This window comes from Lampetra fluviatilis, chromosome 30 (assembly GCF_964198595.1).
Source record: "Lampetra fluviatilis chromosome 30, kcLamFluv1.1, whole genome shotgun sequence".
Classification (NCBI taxonomy): domain Eukaryota; kingdom Metazoa; phylum Chordata; class Hyperoartia; order Petromyzontiformes; family Petromyzontidae; genus Lampetra; species Lampetra fluviatilis.
This window is the reverse complement of record NC_136304.1, coordinates 4,909,314-4,928,398: the sequence shown is the minus strand read 5'-3', so window position 1 is coordinate 4,928,398 and position 19,085 is coordinate 4,909,314. Positions and strand designations below refer to the sequence as shown.

The following is a 19,085-nucleotide window of genomic DNA, read 5'->3' as shown; positions in this document are numbered from 1 at the left end:
GTTAAACTTTTTTTATTTAAACAAAATAAAATGACGCGGACACCTTCGCGTTACAGCGTTGCGCATCGCTGCGCAGCACTGCAGGTAAAGAGCATATGCAAGCGGAACTTGTGCCCCTCATTATAATGGGATGCATAAAATATTGACCTTTTTGTGCTAACGACCTCGCCTGATACGCATGCGTAAGTGGGTTCGATCCCGACCCCTGCTGCCGTATATTTGTAGTATATTTTATATTATTTAATGTATTATTTTCTCTTTATACGTGACTTTACCGAAAGAACCAAATAGTTTATATTTGTAGTATGCGGTGTTTCTCTCCCAGTGGTCGCGTGGATATTTTTCTCCGAATTTAGACTCAACATTGCTCGTTTAGGGCGTTTTGGCTGCTGTAAATGTCCATATGGATAAGGGGCCGTCTGTAAGTGACGTCACGCACCTGGGGGGGGGGGGGGTGTCACACATTTGTAACGATGTGTGACGAGGGGGGGGGCGGTTTGAGAAATGTGACGTCACATCAAAATGCGCAACTTTAAATAAATATAGACAACACGTTCTACTTAATTAAATAGACTTTTTAATAAATGTTAAGTCCTCCAACATCAGAGTGCAGCGCCACATTAAATACGCACTACAATGACAATAGTTTCAAGCGATTTGAAGCATGTTTTATTTTTCGGGGGGGGGGGGCAGAGCTTTGTGACGTCATATTTGAGGGGGGGGGGTCCTGACTTTTTGTGACGCCGTGTGACGAAGGGGGGGGGGTCAAAAATCGTAAAAAATCGCGTGACGTCATTTAAGGACGGCCCCTAAGCCACTTCGTTGAGCTATCATTTGTGTAGGCCAGGTCAATTATGGAAAATAACTACGCAGCTATATTCTTGGTTCTTTCGGTAAAGTCACGTAGAAGGGAAATAATAAAAGAAAATATTGTTTTCATTTTAACAAAATAAGAATAAAATATTTTTTCTTATTTTTTTTTAAATAAAAATATTTTTTTTGTTATTTTATAATTTCCCTTCTACGTGACTTTACCGAAAGAACCAAGAAGATGAATCCCTGCAGTCACGAAAGCTTTAAATCGAAAACTGGTAAAATAAAATAGCTTAGCTTAATGATGGAGTGCCCTTACCAATAACTGGTAAGCCAGCAGCATGAGATCCATCATGTTGTAACCGGCGTAGCTTTTTTGTAATTTAAATGGTTTTGCATCATATTGGTGTGGTAAGCTAGTAGGGTGATGGGACTGAAAGCTTGACACCCACAACATTTATAAAAAATATAGTAGTAGGTTTTTACCCTTTTAAAGTGGTACAAAACTGACACCTTTATTCAAGGCATCATGTTTGCAATAACCACAACACAAGTAGTCAAAAAAAGCAAACAAAAAGAAGCAACTCTGATAAAACTCATTCGTCAATAACACTGCTTTAATAACTAGATCACATTTTGTTTTCAAGCTTTCGTGACTGCAGGGATTCATATTCTTGGTTCTTTCGGTAAAGTCACGTAGAAGGGAAATAATAAATATATTTATTATTATATATATTTGTATTATTTCCCTTCTACAGTACGTGACCGAAATAACCAAGAACATAGAGCACATTAATTTTGGCATTAACCGTCCCACCAATTAATGTGTGAAATATACTGTTTTACTCCAATAACTATCGTCTTAATTTACCAATCATACATTACTGGGCCAACTTAAGGTGCGTGACACTCCCAATTTACTTGTGTTTGTCAGTGAGAAAATTGGGTTACATTACACAGTATTTTACAGCTTGGAAATGTCTTATAAAGCTTCATGAACACTTGCATAGGGACTTTAACAAATCCGCTCCCCTCATGATTTAAAACAAATATTTAACGAATATAGCAGCCTCTAATGTAGGGGTGGGAACGTCCGGCCCAGCGAAATCATTTGGGTCTGGCCCTGCCAAGACAACCGCAGGCGGGACTCGACATTCAATAAATCTAGGAGCAAACCTGGAAAAGCAGTTGCGAGTAGCAACATCATCAATACCAGCTAACATCACACGCCTCACCAAAGAGAAGCAGTTCCAGCAATCACATTAGGGGTGAGGAGTTAATTAAATGTTTGACCAAATATAACAGGCGAATTTTTTAAGTTGATAATTTTGTATGGCCCGCGAATGATGTTGTAAATATCCAAATGGCCCTTGGCAGAAAAAAAGGTTCCCCACCCTTGCTCTCATGGCTAGGGGGGGGAGAGTTTCGTAAACTCCCTGCTCAATCGGTTAGCATAAAAACATTTAAAGGTATCGCCCGTTTCCACTTGTGCCGCTGGACGGGAGGCGATGAGCAGAGCTTAGGGACTTCAACGCTGTCACCGTGGTCCCTGGCTTCCCGGGGAAAGAGAGGGTGGTCCAACCTTCACGATGTCACAGTTCATAGGTGCCCGAGGACACTCGCAAAAATTAACCCGTAAAAACAAAGTTTTTCACTATAAATCCTTTATATGCGTGGCATCGGGGCAGCTAGAGTCATCTCGTCCTCTGGCTTGAGATGGCTGCCACCTATGGGTCAGATGATTGTCTGGCAGCATTAAACAATTGGTAATTAAATATTTAAAATTTTCCCCTAAACAGTGTAAAATTTTGGAAATGTTTGTGTCACGAAAATGCAGTCACGCACAACGAGTCTGTGTGCAAAATGTCAGCTCGATTGGATCACGGGAAGTGGGTTCAAAAACGACCGAAAGATTTGCACGGTCCTAAGCAAGTGTAGAGGTGTAATTGTGTATGGGCGCGGATGGCTAACAAACACAAGGGGCGTGGTTAGGGCCGTACACAGAGGATGTGCTCACACCGACGTCCGCACCTGCATCCCCCACGGGCCCCTCCCGGGGGCCAAGTACTATAAAAGGTGGTGAGGTGGAGGGCTCGAGGTCGAGTATTAGCTTAAACCAGCGAAGACTGAAGACCAGCTAGAATAGGCCCCGGAGCTCCCCTGGCTCGCTGTCCTTGTCATGGCCGACCAGGGCAAGCCGGTGGCGTGGCCCCGAGAGCCCAGACTGACGTTCTTATAAGAGCCGGTCTGGAGACTCAGGGTGCCGGGATCCCAGCTTGACCAGGGCTGGGATAGGTAGCCTCCCCTAGCTCCGTAGTGGAGGACTTGGGCGTAGGTTGGTGGGGTTAGATGTTGTCTCCCTGTTAGACGAGTGAAGGGGACGATACCCCCTTAAGTACTGTGTGTACCCGTTACTGTGCACAAGTTGGTGTTAATAAATAAGCGTGCCTCCGACCCCGTCGTCAAAGCCTCCTGAATACTTACTACACAAGCAAGCGAACTTAATATAAAGGATTTAATATCCTGTTTGAGAATCAACCGTCCCAGCTTATTGCCGAATCATACACGCAATTTCAGAGTATTGTGAGCTAAACTATAAATGTAATTGATGATCATACCCGTAATTTCAACGCAATTCATGCCACTGGCTGATTTTGGGCAGCCATTTCAGACGCTGGGAAATCATTCGTATCACGGGAGTGACTTATTTATTTTGATTGCATCAACCAATTGGGACATTGCGAGATATTTTTTCTCACCTTGTCAACGAAGATTTTTAATATTCAACCTTGAACGTACTCAGACGAACTTGCGTGCATGCCAGGATGTTGGTGGATACATTTTCCTTGTTATCAATACACTGACATGTCATTTTATGTAACTACAATACTGTAAAAAAGATACCCCATACGTAAAACTTTACATTTTAACCGAGGTCTCCTATGCAACTACTTCATGGGACCTCCTTTGCCACGCCTCTGGTCTAACACCGTTTGAGACGAGGCTCAAAAGAAAGCAGTCTCTGGTGTGGACCAATCAGTTTAAAGGACAATGTATATTATCAGTATGTTTTGTTTGCATTTTGACCACAAGTATTGTGGTTAATGCAGACAGGATTCCTTGTAAAATGCTTCAGTTTGAGGTTTTAACATCTTAACACCTGTTTTGTTGCCAGATAAAAGGGGAAGAAAACCCTATTCTCAGCATTGAGAATAGTTTTAAAAGGTGAAACTGTATAACTTGGAAGATATTACTACTGGACTTTGATAGCTGGTTATCATTTGTAATGCACTTGTAAAAGTACAGCTCATAATAAATGACATGACCTTTTAAAGCTAGTTAGCATTTCAGGTACAAAGGCAAAAAAATTGGACACCACACAGCATATTTAAGGCGCGCAAGACGGTGTTTATTTCAAAACATAGTTTTAAAGTTCACCGAAAATGCGTCGAGTTATTTTGAACTGCTGCATGTCAGGTAAGGTATGTGAAACACAAGATACGGTCTATCTAACTCAAAAATTACCTTGCAGGTCACTGAAGCAACCAAAAATGTGATGACCGAGGGAAAAAAAAATCTTGGGGAATGCAACGCTCCATACGGTTTATTCTCTGTACAGATTTTACAAAGTCAAACTTTAGCAACATGAAACCTTAAAATGTTAGACATCTAAATCCATTACTTGCTTACTGAAAAGCAATATCCCATTGATGCGTAGGCATTGTATGCAGCCCAGCGTGCAGCAATAATTCCTTAAACAATGTTTAAAAAGCATGCTGCATTTGGAAAACTTGCAGACATGGGCAGAAAAAATACTCTGTACGTTCAGGCATCTTCATTGTCTATAACTCAATCTCGGCAGGTCTTAAAGAGTTTGTACCAACATCCGTCGGACCCACAATTTCATCAACGTCGGGGAGGGGGGGGTGATTTGTTGGTTTTCATTGTGTTGAATGAAGTAGAGTCCACTTTCACTGGTGCATCAATCGTCAACCCGACTATTGCTCTTCAATCGCTCTCGGCAACTTCGTCATCAGAATGTTCTCCCTTTACGACGGCGTTCATCTCGGTGGCGGAGTCGTCTCCTCCTTCCTCTTGCTCCTCAATCTCCTCCCAGTTGTCCTAGTGGCAAAGACAATCTTGCATTAATGTGCATTCAAGGAAGATGCTATTCCTAACCCAGACTGTCCAACAGGAGTTTTAAGTTTTGCAACAAGCTGCCATTCCCGTCTTATACGACGTCCCCCGCACTCTCGTTAGAAATATACAGCAGTGATATCAACAGAATAATATAGCGGTTCACGTGAAAAACGTAACTGTATTTTATCATTAACGCAGCTTCACATTTAGACTGAGAAAAACCAAGACAACATTGCCGATATACTATCTGCAATGGTAATTTTTTTATTGAAGTAATATCAAGTGATTGTCATTAAATTTTAATCAAGTGTTAACAAATGCAGCCACTGAAAACCCATGTTTAACTTACAGAGTCCTCCTCTTTTCCCATGAGTTCATCTTCTGACACCTCCTCGTCTGATGATTCTGAAAGAAAATCAAAAGAACCGCAACACTTTTAATGCCTCCGGAGGAAAATCAAAGCTACTCAAGCTGTTTGTAACCGCCCCAACGTTTTTCATATTTGGAGCAGGGCACAAATGCTGCGTTTCACCGTTTTTCCCCACACCCCACTGCCACATGGACACAAGAAAAGTTCACCTTCAACAGCCATACATTTCCCTTACACTGAACAATTCAATCATTACACAAGAGGGGCATAAGCGGTGGTGGTTGTCGCCGCTGTAATTGCTTTCTAACCGCCCCCAACTCGCTGCTGGCAGAATGCCCGTCACTAAAGGGTATGTTGACCTACTCTTACATGCTGTCCAGGGAAATATTTATAGAGTTGGGAATACCGACACTTCACCCCACACCACATGCAACCTTTAATTTAATGTACTTATTCATCCAGGTGAGCGGTGGGACACACTTTTTCAGGAGGGAAGTGTATTGGGTTTTTATTTTCAGATGCTTTGAGCCAATGAGTGTTTTGTTTATGCAAGTGGGAGGAACCCAAAGCACCTAGGAGAAAATCCACATGCGTGGCGAAGGGGCAACACTATCCCGTGCAGATGGCGATTAGTCCACTTCCTGTACATGTACTGCCTTCTCTCCTGGTGAGCCAGGGTATGGCACACCTCCTTGACACCCACGGTAAGGGAGCGTCACGACATTCGTGCGATCCACCAACTCTCGCCTCCAGTGCTGGATTTATTACAGGTGTGCGCGCCACCACCGCCCGGGCTAACATTCACCTTTATACTTTCGGGTGGGACAGTGGCAGGGGGGATTTTAATAAACTTGCACCGTCGTTTAATCCGTCAGGCCAGAAGACCAAAGCCCAACTGAGAATTAAAATGTACCTTCTTCATAGACCAGTTGGGCAGTTTGCTGCACACCACTCCCGATGTTTGCTTTCCTAGCCACGTCCAGCTGAAAGAAACATTAATTAATTAATTTGTATTGTGTAAGCAGCTTATGGGTATACATTCGGGGGGGGGGGGGGGGGGGAAGATGCGGACAAAGTAAAACAAAGTTACAACAAAATCCCGGTTTCTCCAAACCCAGCCAAATTTTTCATTTACCTGTATCGGTTCAGTTAAAATCATAAATAATTCACACAGCCTCCACAGTCTCCAAGTGTTAGGCTGCTGACCTGTACTTTCGAGATGAAGGTACATTTTGGGATCTCTACCACGGATTTTATTCAACCGTGTTTACACTCACGGAATATTATTGTTAGAGAGCGTAACGAGGCTATGTACGTATGCTGAAGTTCTTTCGCACTATACGTAGTCAACCGTGCTAATCGGAGGTGCAGGGAAGGACAACAAAAAGATGCGAGGGGGGGGGAGGATGCTATGGCATCATCACCTGGCTCATCATGAGGCAGAGCTTGCCGCTCATCTGCGCAAGCCTCTGGTGAACGCGGATTCGGCTGTCCATCAGCTGATAGAGCACTGCCATCTGCTGCACCAAATCCGGAATCTATATACACACACACGGGATACTCTTTATGATACCAATAACATAGATGTATACCCACACTTTACCCTGCCAAAGCACCACTAAAAGCCGAATTAGAACGTGTAAAAATATAATTGAATACAAGCAGCAGTGCATAAATCGGAGCTCACATCCACATGACTTGCACACCTGTAGACAACATAGACACCTACTTATACAGGGTGAGCCATTCATGAGATACTCCACCGATTGATGATCCATTTGACTTCTCTCAAAATTTGTTTCAGAGAGTAACAAAGGAATTTAGATTGCTATGAGACTTGGAGAAGTTTGAAAATAAAATGTGATTCTCCAATTACTCTATCATTTTACTCGGGGGCTTCTACAAATGTATTACATGCTTATAAAATATTTAACATTTCAAGGCACATTTCATCCGTAAAAGTAGCGAAGGACTCACCGCCGCCAAGTAAGACGCGTGGATGGTCAGCACGGCCCTCACCCACCGCATGGTCATCACAGCGCTACGGGTGGGAGGACACATGGAGACGGTGGAATGTCATCAACCAGTGCGTGTGCACACAACGCAGTGTGGCGAACAAGAGTCTAGTGGGATCAGATTTTCTCTCCCCGTTTGCAGAGGGGTTCGGAGCTTGAATCCAGAGGGCGCCCTGATTATTACAACAAGTTGCCCGTCAGGGTCCAACTATGCTGGATTGGGGTTATACACAGCAGCAATCATCACAACCTACTTACTGATCGAAAAGGACAGCTATCCTGGTCTCTGAGTTTTCACCCTGGTTAAACAAAATAAACTTGAAATTTGAACTTGCAAACAAGTGTGAATGATTAACAGAGTTTAAAGATTAGGGTTTATCGCAAGCAACAGAATAAAACATGACATTACACTCACTTTCCAGACCAACAACGCATTTCAACGATCTCTTCGTCAAACTGCGTTGGCAGTGTTTCTTTTTTAACGATGCTTAATAACTCACATTTGGGCTATTGCCCTTCATGGATAAGGCCCAATGCCAAACACGTCACCGATTACGTATATATCAGATAGGGCCGTTGAATTCATTGACATGATGCGTTTGTACAATCAAGTTAGGATTATTGTAAAAAGTAATTTGTAATGCTCTAACCAATAAGACTCTGGTTAAAAAAATAAGAGTGCAACACATTTAAAATAGTAGCTTCCAGAGCTACGGCAATCTCACCCGGCGGTACTTGTAGTACACAGCACGACGTGTTGACTGCTCTCCTATTACCCCCCCCACCCCTGCCAGCACCCCCAATGCAAATTATTCCTTTTTCTTGGCTTTCTTAACGGGGCAGTGCGTGCACTTGCATCCCTTAAAACCCAACCAGAAGATTGCAAAAGCAGACGCTCACCTGAATGGATGGCTCTGTATTCTCTTTGTAAGCTGTAGCAAAGGGCAACAACAGACACGCACACACGAAGAATGTTTTAGCCGCACCAAAATAACACAATGTCTGCAATGGATCGATTGCAGAGGTGCGCAAATGGGATTTCTCCACTAAAGATGTTTGCAGCCAATTAATGAGCGTTTATACAAGTGGGAGGGGATTTCTCCACTAAAGATGTTTGCAGCCAATTAATGAGCATTTACACAAGAGGGAGAGGAAACCGGAGCACCCGGTGAATACCCACATGTCTCAAGGGGCACGACTATCCCCCCCCATACAGATTGGAACAGATGGCGATTAATCCACTTGCTGTACTGCTTCCTCCAGGGGGAACTAGGGTATGGCAACTTGATGCCCACGGGAAGGGAGTCTGCTGACAACATTTGTGTGAACCACCAACCCTCACCTCCCAAGTACCGGATTATAATCGTGCATAGTCACCACTTCCCGGTAAGAATGAACAACATTAAACAAATGCCGTACTCGCACAAAACACATGAATACACGTGAAACGAATGCTTGAAACAAAACACCCGATTACACAGCTTGAAACAAGTAACTTAACACCATGCTGCTGACTCGAGGCGAGGGACATGTGACCTCTGCATTGTGGCCTTGGCGACATTATTAATATTACCGAGGCTGGGACGGGGGGGCAGCACGGGGGATCAGTGGTCGCGATTGTGAGGACGAATTGACAAAACACCACCACGCTGGTCAATGTGGCCTGGAGTGAAGTCAGGGCCAGTCTATGTTGCAGCATAGTACGGTGCAACAGATTTTACTGCACTGCTCCCCACTGACAACGCAGCACCGCAGGGAAATTGTACAATACGCCAGCAAACCACTAATGGCGGGCAGGCGGGAGGGGGGGGTAAACTCACCACTCGCAGCAGAGGCATGATCATGTGGATGGCGAGCTGCTGCACCGTGTTGCGGATCACTATCTCGTTCTTGGTCTGCAGGACTTTCTGTAGGGCCGAGTGACAAGAGGCCATCAACGGGCGCAACATGCGACGGTAGGCAAGTTGTTAGCAGACCAATACGCACCTAAAAAACCACTTGGAAAACCATCGGGGATACTGGATTTTTTTTATATTGACCACGATCCAATATTTGCTTAAGGAATAAAAGAATGACGGTACATCAAGATGCTCAAATGTAAATTTTGTTTACATGTCCAGATGGCACCGTTGCAAAGGTTTGCGTGTTTGCATAGGCATTGTTCCAGAGAAATGTTATTTTACTAATACATTTAGACTGGTTACTACAGCACTTGCGTGCTTTTGCACTAAATATTTTACACGTTCATCTTGCAAAGCTGTAATTTTCTTCCCATTTTGATTTGTTTTAAACAAAGTTACTAAAACCACCTTGCGCTATGACCCCAACGAGTGCAACACTCCAACCACAATGCTTTACTGACCATCAATTTAATTAAAAAAAAAATATTTCCACTGCTCATGTCACACGGTTGTTTTTGCTCGGGCTTTCCAATTGTTTCACGGCTGCACTTACAGATCTCCGTTGCTCAACGACATTCACGGTTAAGAACACAGCATTAGCGATAACGTTCAAGCACCTCAGACGACCTTTGGAGCACAGTACGTCGCTGATCAGACCGACACTGGGGACCTCGAGGTATAGGTAGATATGTTAAAAGGCCAGATACGTCAACATATTGAAAACGAAGATTACACCATGCACAGATGGTTTACCAAACAAAATTAAAGTGCAAACAGATTAAATTTAAGTGAATTTACACGATATTAACAATACATTCCTGCGTGCGACAAGGTCGGTTTTGTGAACGTCTCAAGAAAACGAGTTACACACCAAATACACAAACGCCACAACTGGGTGGTGCAGGGAGGTTATTTGTTCAGGGCGGACGATATGCGACGCTCAGATACGTAACATTTGGACTGTACAGGGTGGTCCAGATGTCTTGCGACTGCCAAATGATTACCCCCTAACATTTTTTCCCCTCTGCATATTCATTTGTTTGAAACAAACCTTATTAAAAAAACATTACGATTTACAAATTAAAATTGACAGCGCTGTGAAAAACAGTGAGCGTCGATCGTCACGTGGGCCCGTGGGGGGAGGGGGGGTGGGCCGGCCGTTGCCGGGGCTTGCTCACGTTGAGGATGTCGCTGTCGTTGCTCTCCAGACCCTGCGTGAGCAGGACACTGAAGCCGTCTGCTTGCGGCTGCTCACCCGGCCGCCTGCCGCCCTTGCCCAGCTGCATGGTCGACAAGCGCTCCTCCAGGCTCAACTGGCGGCGCGCAAAGGCATCACGGAGGCGAAATTCATAAGGAGAATATTCGTCGATTTTGGAGGAATGAGCTCTGAAGCTTCTTTTTTTCACAGATGTCCAGCAGGGGCAGGTCACGTGACAATACAAAAACACGATAGGAGTGCAAAGTATAGAAAAGGCAAACACCAATCACTAATAAACAATACAAATAAAACAAAACTATTTTTTATTTTACCAGGCAAAACCCACTGGGCTATTAGCTTCTTTTTCAGACGCGACCTGGCCAAAAATGATAGCTCAACGAAACGGCTTAGTATGTGGAAATTTATAGCAGCAACATAATCTAGCCAACAAAGACGCGGCTAACCACTGCTGGCGTGCAGCCGCTGCTGCGTCCAATTTTAATGTCATCAGAAACACGTTTGCAATTCGAATCATCCATGTAGAGCCAGGGACCTTCCGAAGCAGTTCAAGTTCCGATTTAAAGCTTTCGTGACTGCAGGGATTCATCTTCTTGGTTCTTTCGGTAAAGTCACGTAGAAGGGAAATAATAAAATCATAAAAATAAAACATAATAAAATAATTCTAACGACGTTTCGGCCACAACGCAAGCAGCCGTCCTCTGACGCTGTCTCCCCGACAGACCTGGTCTTCACCTGAGGACGGCTGCTTGCGTTGTGGCCGAAACGTCGTGAGAATTATTTTATTATGTTTTATTTTTATTATTTCCCTTCTACGTGACTTTACCGAAAGAACCAAGAAGATGTACCACCACAATTGCAAGTCCTCATCGTAAGACAAAAATGCATAACGATCCTTAGGAAACACCCTCCCCGCACGAAGCACTGTGGAGATGGAGCAATGAAAAAAGTTTGTGCAGTAAGCATCCCCCCCCCACATTATAGACAGGGAAGACGTTACAGCAATATACAAGGCCTTGTTGCCCTGGGGGCCCTGCCAGTTACCTCTGCAGGTGTGGCCGTCTCGGTGCCCTGGTCTCCTTTCCGCTTTTTGCCACGCCCCGCCTTCTCCAGCACCACCACAGCCTGAGCTGTGCTCGTGTGGCCCGGTACACCGGGTGCCAACACCTTGGCCTTCCCAGGCACCAGGGGGGTCTTGGTCTGTGTGCGCACGCGAACCACCACCACACATGTTCATCACCACAGCCACTCATCGCCACCACTCCCCACTATGATCATAAAATTAGTGCGTCTCATTATGCTACACTGCTCAGTCTGAAGCATACACAAGATCTAATTTTGTATATTTAAAAGTTACCCATGATCCTGATGAGTTTTTTATAGAACAATAATATTTTACAGTGACGGGCCCATAGCAAAAATGGTTGGCTCTTGTGCCAATGACATATGCTAACTGTGGTTAAAAGCCTGACAGCTCATGGGGCCCAGAAATGCAAAACTGGAGACTAGTTTGACTCATTAAGCAATCGTCTTGAAGGCCTAATGGCTGATGGGTTGAAAACATTTGATCAAGGCATTTCTCTCCCCACTTATATTCAAGTTAATATTCATTAGTTTGCTCCCACCGGTCGTTAAACAAGTGCAAGATCCGATATTGATTGTACGAGTCCAGAATCCTCATCTTTCTCTTACATCCTTCTAATCGCATCGCCGCCTGCCTCTGATATAGTCCCTTAAGAATAGTCGCGTGCAAATCAATTTCAACAACAAAGATACCGGGTGGTTGCCCAGAGTTGTAAACCCTGGCTGTGCCAGCCTGACAGCAGTCGGCGAGAAAGTGAATATTTCAGGTCGAACCGTGTTCCGGGCTGCGCTTCGCTTTTGCTTCCGTAAAACAAACCGGCAACCACGACACGGGCGTCCTGTGAAGGCTGGAAGCACCCAGTCTCCCTGTACATCCGTATACGAGCATTCACCCACTAGAACTTCAATCACTTTTTAACACATTTGTATTGACGCAATTGTTTAGAGCGTAAAGCTGTCACGAATGCGCTGTGGCGCAGACGAATCTAGTCTAAGAGTATACTCTTTGGTTTGTTCGGTAAAGTCACGTAGGTAAAAAAGAAAAGAAAAAAGTATTAAATCACGACGTTTCGGAGGCAACACAAGCTTCCGTCTTCAGGTGGCACCGTTACAGCAAACACTTGATACAGCAATTTTGCCTCCGAAACGTCGTGATTTTATTAATTTTTATTTTCTTTTTTACCTACGTGACTTTACCGAAAAAACCAAAGAGTATGGACCCCTTGTAGTCACGAAAACTTCAAATCTAGAATTAGTCTAAGAGTAGTTTTGCAAAATAATAATAGTCACAACTTATGAGCGTGACTGAACGGACCTTCGTGACTTTGGTTTCCATCTTTATCGCCAGGCTCGTCGGCTCGTCTCGGACGAGGCACACCATGCTCTGAGACTTGTCGATTGCCTGCGTAGGAAAGAAACCGTGACAAGTGATCAAAAAATGAAAGATGGATATAGAAGCAAAAATCATCTCGCTCGGTGCACGCAGTTTCTTGGTGACGTGATATGGGAGCGTGGAACTCACCACGCGCTCCAGCACTGGGCGGATGCTGGGGCCGTACGCCAGCATGAGGGAGCACTGGTCAGCGCAGAACGCAGCGGCAAGGACAGGCAAGGGCCTCGGGGTCTCGTCTTTGCCTTGCGTGACCAGCTGCAGCGACCAGCTGGGCTTCAAGGGTTTCTTGCACGTACTGGTGAAATGGCGGCGGGCAAAAGACAAGTGGAAGAGCGGAGGAGTTTAATTCTGGTCTCGTTGGGCAACCCAAAAGAGATAAACGTGAATGAATAAGTGGACCCCTACCGCCATGCTTTTGTTAGCAGGTAAACGCATAGATAGCTGGAGGCGAGACCTATTAAGATAGATGGGCATCCTGCAATGTTCCCAACCAGACCCATTTGAACATCCAAGGAACTACCTGGTGTCCTTGTCTCAAAGACACTTGGCTGCACGTAACCATGTCAGAATTACACATGGGAGGTGCGGCTACCTCCTCCATGTGGAAAATTCAAGTCGCTCAATTGTGACTGCACTCAAGTGCAATGCATCACTCGCATAACATGCATAGTATGGCATCGAGTCTATGGGTCTCTATTAGAGTGCAATCCATCACTCACATCACCGACGACTGCCAAATACTGCTTTTGCAGGAGGTACAAATGGATTCTGGTCACTACAGATGCCATTATAGAGCTCAACTCAACGTAGTTACAAACTGTCATTACTCTTTGGTTCTTTCGGTAAAGTCACGTAGATATAAAACAAAATAATGCAGTCACAAAAACTTTCAAATCTAGATTAAAATCTGTCATTGCCACGCAAAAAAGTTTGAGAATGGACAGGTGTCTCTGTATAAATTAATGAGGTGTTCATAATTGTCACGAGTACTTACCCATTGAGGATATATTCAAATATATGAAGTTTTCCATCATTGCACACCACGACAACCTTCATAGGCTGAAAGTAGCAAAGAAGAACAAGGTAAATATTACTTCTGCAAGGAATAAGACAAATCAGATCTGCCTGCTGCAGCTGCCTGCTGCAGCTGCCTGCTGCAGCTGCCTGCTGCAGCTGCCTGCTGCAGCTGCCTGCTGCAGCTGCCTGCTGCAGCTGCCTGCTGCAGCTGCCTGCTGCAGCTGCCTGCTGCAGCTGCCTTGAGTATGCACCGATCCCCCTGCCAGCAGATTGAAGTGGTGTTTTCCAAAGTCTGCACCACCACAGGCCATGTGGGGTCAAATCTTTGCAACACACAATCTCACCTCGTCACTTTTTTCAGGCCGCACCAGGTCCACGTAGGTGGGTTCGTCGGTGAGCGTTAGAGCAACGGCGGGCGTCTTCTTGTTGTCGTCCTTCACTTGCCTACGAGTAAGACGTAGAGGGCAAGTGAACATCGCGGCATGCACAGGGCTTTTTTTGTGCGACACATGCAAGTACGTCCCATCCGTGAGCCAAGAGAATAATGCATCTTCCCAAAGGGGGTAAAAGTTTAACAAGAAAAAACATGCGCAGGAAGAGCAGAATTTGAAGTTAGGTTGCAGATATTACAGAAGTTAAGAATAAGAATTTAAATCTCCTTGTCAATCCACTACTAGATTAAGGCCAACCTACACCGTATCGGGTGTGGAGGTTGTTGACCATACCATGCTGCTGAGTGCAGGTTGGTGAAGGGTGAGGAGGGTTCAAGACTGGTTTAGATACCACTCATCGGAAATTTAACAGGTCGCTAGGTTATTAGCGAAATTGGCAAATTGCCGCTCCACAGGTCTATTCCTGTAGTAGTTACTAAATGATAATTGCGTGCAATGTAATCCTCGTCACTGCAACACCAATGAACACTTGCATAATGAAAGAGCATTTACCGCTTGATAAAATGATACAAATGGCATGGAAAGAGGGTCTTATAACATAGCCAAAGGCATCCAGGTTATTTTGAAACGTGTTAGTAAAAGGGTACAATAACGTACAAAAACAAGGAAAATGTTAGCAAGTACTCAGACACAGCCAAGGTAAAGGTGTCATCATGCATCTCAGGAAAGCGAAACCAGAAGGTTAATCATCACCGTACTTGCATCACTCAAGTAGCCAGCATCGCACCTTCTAAAGTTAGGGTTAATGGCACAGGAAAAAGGAATAAAATAAGTGGGAGGGGCTCTGACACTTACCAGACATTTAGGAATCTGTCGTGAGCTGCCCCCGTGATGAAGTAGAGACCCGTTATGCCGTCGAATGACTCCATGTCATTTGGTGGATGCGTGGTGGCGAACATCATTAAGGACACTGTCGTGGCGTGACCAGTGAACTTCTGCAAATGTGAATATGAACAGAAGGAAAGTGCAAATTAGCAATGAATTATTTAATGTTTAGTTTGCATCAGTGAAACTGGATTGGTTTGCAGCATGAATAAGAGTGCACCACCTTACCCTGAGTAATTTCTTCGTCTCCAGATCCCACAGTTTGATTGCTCGACCAGCAGAGATTAGGCTTTTCCCATCAGGACTCAAACACAACGAGCTCACGCCTCCTTTGTCCCCTTTCCATTTGCTGGAGAAAGAAAAAAGTTAAGCAAATTTTATATATAGTCAAAGTTGAAATGCAATTTCGTTTCACGGAATGCCTGTATTTAAACTATTCAGCCGGCTACTCCTGAAGTCATTCTCACTGGCTCACTGGCCAACCTCGACATAAACTCCACCCCATACAAATGCAGGTCACCATGCAAGCATCCATATATAGACACACCACTCTCACAAATGTAGTGCTATTATGCTGACTTATACCACCTTGAACAATAGGTGAAGTGTAAAAAAGCAGCAAATCTGCTCACCACTTGACTTTTGCCGAGACCACGCTCCATTCCACTATGTGCTGATCGTCAGAGCAGCTGTACAGCGAGTCTGTCTCCGGGTGCCACTGCACGCAGTTCACTCGACCGTCATGCCCGCCATCCTGCCAGGGACCAAACAATGTCACTACATGTACGAGATCACGACGTCTTCGTGGCCAAAGCCGTTGATGCCATTTCCATACCTCACCAACGTTTTTAACCCTGTTTCAGGTCCCGCAGCTTATGCACAGTAGATACACTACCTTTAATATCTGCCCAGACAGAATCCCACAATATGTTCTTAGATATTCCTCTTGGTTGCTCAATTTGTGAAGACCACTCCAATACTGTTTCACTAAATGTTATTCCCCTATGCAGCATACGTTCTACCCAGCACAATTTTTTTCTACACTCAAACAACTCTCAGCAACGTTGGGAGGCTTTCATAGAATAGTAGATTTACAAAGGCCTGCAGGTGATTTTGTGATTTAAAAACAGTATAGTAATGTATCACACATCAACAATATATAAGCAAGTACTTGGACACAGCCAAGGTAAAGATGCCATCATGGTTTTCAGGGGAGCAAAAACCAACACAAGGTGGTCATCATCGTACTTGCATCTCTCATGCAGCCGGCATCGCACCATGAATCGCACGAGACAACGGAATGTGAGAAGTGGAAGACCGGAGCACTTGGCAGATATAAGATTTTGTCGTGAGCAGCCTCCATTATCTAGTAAAAACCTGATGCATTTAAACTACTACGTCATTTGGTGGATGTGTGGTGGTTTTGAAATGGGATGTTTGGGCACAATAACCAAATTCTTCATTTCAAATTCATATCATCCTGTGCGCAATTGTATAACTGCTATACGGCCTCCCAAAGTTGCTGGAAAGCGCCTTCAAAAGGCACTAGAAATCTAGATAACATAAATGTAATTAAGGAGTATTGCATAATTCATGTAATTTTTTTAAGAATACCAACACTTAAGGTAGGCGATGGTTAGCTGCTCAACGCATTCATATCTTAATTAAAGAGGGCAACCGACTGATAACATTAACTCAATTTTTAACACACAGCTGTCAATCCAGTGCTGGATAATGGCCTCCCGAAGCCATGTGGGATGCAGGAGTTATTTAACCACACTTCATCACGCTGGTTAAAGTCAGTGGTAAAACGAGAAAGCATTGATGTGGGAGTATATCAATACAGTACAATGATTCTGCTGCAGTCCGCTACTGCCCACAGCGTAGCAATGGAAGGCCATAACACCTGTAAAGTATGGTGGTCGCTTATTCAAGCACTATCCCGGCTCCAATCTGCTTAGCTTCTGAGTTCACCTGGAACATTCCCAGTGATTTGGTCCGTAGCCTTATCAACCACGAGGCACCCCAAAGCCAGCAGGCTCGTGGAAGAATAAAAAAAAAACCTCACCAACTTGCTGTGTAGTTCCCCCTTGACGGTGCTGTAAAGCAGCACGCTGCCCACGGCTGTGCCCATCGCCAGCAGGTCCAGCTCGGCAAGCCTGCCCGTCGTCTCCGATCGCCGCTTTTTCCTCTGCGGCGCATCCTGGTGTAGCACGAGGTGCGCGAACAAGTACAATTTGCACGGCCCGAACGATCGCAGTCTCAGCCCCACGTGGGCAATCCCACAAACCAATCGACCGTGCCCTCCTCAAACCCCTGAATGTCAAGTCACCATCGTGTCTCGCTTAATTGCATTCATTCATTAGCTTTTTTAATTGCTACTGCTTTAACCACAAACTGCGGCGTTTGATAAAACGCGCCGCCTAGAAATGCTCATTACGTCAGCGTGACCGGCCCATTAAAACATAATGTACATCGGCATGTGCGAAAGCACAAATGAAATCACTCATCGCCTTCACAGTCTTAAAACAAACTATAAATATATTGTTTTAAATATTATACGAACGTGTTCACGTGGCGAGCAATGGCTTTCATTTTCTAGGTAGACATTAAGCAAATGGCCACAATTTAAGCCACTCCTACTACAGCACGTACTTTTGGCATTGACCCTTAATGTTTAAAACGTTTAGCAGTATTGTGTTATAACTAGTACCAACGCAAGAGCTTTCAAACCATTCCAGCAAACACGTGTCTGAGCCCCGATAAAGTGGAGGGGGTACCGCCCTCGGATAGTCACTTCGCGGGGTTCGCACGCGACTTTCCCCGCTAGATCGCCAGTCCCACGCCGTAGGCCCGAAGTTACCGCGTGAGGCCTACCTTGCACTTTCTCGGAGGGCCCCAACTTAGGCAGCTGCACGTGGCGCTCAGATGCGAGCTGGGCGCGTACTCGTGCCGAAGTGCGCCGCTACTCGCGTCCCACACGTACACGCGGCCATCGGGCGACGCAACGGCGAAGCATTTCGTGGGGTCCGAGGAGTAAGCGCACAACGCCACCGCCGACGCCGCCATTACTTCTCCTTCTTCCACGTGTTGGGCCGAGGCGCATGTGCGGCTAAGCACGACGGGAGCCGGAAGTTGAGGGGCAGGAAGGGTGGGGGGCGGATTAATGCAGCGGGGGCGGGCTTAGTGAGGGGAGGGGCAATGGAAGAGGGGGGACAATGGGAGAGGGGGGAGGGGGCAATATGAAAGGGGGGCGAGGTAATTGGAAAGGGGGCGGGGCAATGGAAAAGAGGGCGGGGTAATTAGAGGGTAGGGGCGGGGCAATGGGAGGAGGGGTTGGGGTAAAGGGATTGGGGTCAATTCTAGATTTGAAGCTTTCGTGACTGCAAGGGATTCATAAGATGAATCCCTGCAGTCACGAAAGCTTTAAATCGAAATATAGGGATTCATATTCTTAGGTTTTTTCGGTAAAGTCACGTAGGTAAAGAATTACAATTAATAAAAGTAAAATAAAATAAAAATCACGACGTTTCGGAGGCAACACAAGCTTTCGTCTTTAGGATTGGGGTCAGGTTAATGGGAGAGTGTCTGGGTTATGGGATATGGGTCGGGGCAACGGGATAGGGATCCGGTCAATGGGATAGGGGTCGGGGCAATGGGATAGGGGTCGGGGCAATGGGAGCTCCAGACGATTTAAAAGACTTACTCTTTGGTTTTTTCGGTAAAGTCACGTAGGTAGTAAAAAATAAAATAAATAAATTAACGGTTCCGCCTGAAGACGGAAGCTTGTGTTGCTTCCGAAACGTCGTGATTTAAGTTATTTATTTACCGCAAAAATCAAAACCCTTGCAGTCACGAAA

The 19,085-nt window shown here is 45.1% G+C and overlaps 1 protein-coding gene and 1 non-coding gene across 2 annotated transcripts; both read right to left on the bottom strand.

The window, feature by feature from the left end:
• Positions 1–4,219: 4,219 nt before the first annotated feature.
• Positions 4,220–18,345, bottom strand: WDR43 (WD repeat domain 43). Its single transcript, XM_078870384.1, has 18 exons — positions 18,103–18,345; positions 17,294–17,428; positions 15,858–15,979; positions 15,454–15,574; positions 15,196–15,335; positions 14,293–14,392; positions 13,926–13,990; positions 13,061–13,226; positions 12,854–12,940; positions 11,500–11,655; positions 10,418–10,552; positions 9,159–9,245; positions 8,239–8,270; positions 7,301–7,364; positions 6,748–6,861; positions 6,237–6,306; positions 5,303–5,358; positions 4,220–4,935 (listed from the first exon to the last, which is right to left on the bottom strand). The coding sequence occupies exons 1-18, from the start codon at positions 18,292–18,294 to the stop codon at positions 4,822–4,824; spliced, it is 1,956 nt and encodes a 651-aa protein (XP_078726510.1). The 5' UTR covers positions 18,295–18,345; the 3' UTR covers positions 4,220–4,821.
• LOC144943368 (small nucleolar RNA SNORD53/SNORD92) lies at positions 15,021–15,098 on the bottom strand. Its single transcript, XR_013639494.1, has one exon. It is a non-coding gene; the product is annotated as a small nucleolar RNA SNORD53/SNORD92 (small nucleolar RNA).
• Positions 18,346–19,085: the final 740 nt, after the last annotated feature.

What these genes read in the sequence shown, in the direction of transcription:
- WDR43 (XM_078870384.1), bottom strand. Translation starts at nt 18,294, where the DNA reads ATGGCGGCGTCGGCGGTGGCGTTGTGCGCTTACTCCTCGGACCCCACG. An exon ending in GACAGATTCCTAAATGTCTG is followed by an intron (nt 14,393 to 15,195) that starts GTAAGTGTCAGA and finishes TCTTACTCGTAG; the next exon opens with GCAAGTGAAGGACGACAACA. An exon ending in CCAACTGGTCTATGAAGAAG is followed by an intron (nt 5,359 to 6,236) that starts GTACATTTTAAT and finishes ATTTTCTTTCAG; the next exon opens with AATCATCAGACGAGGAGGTG.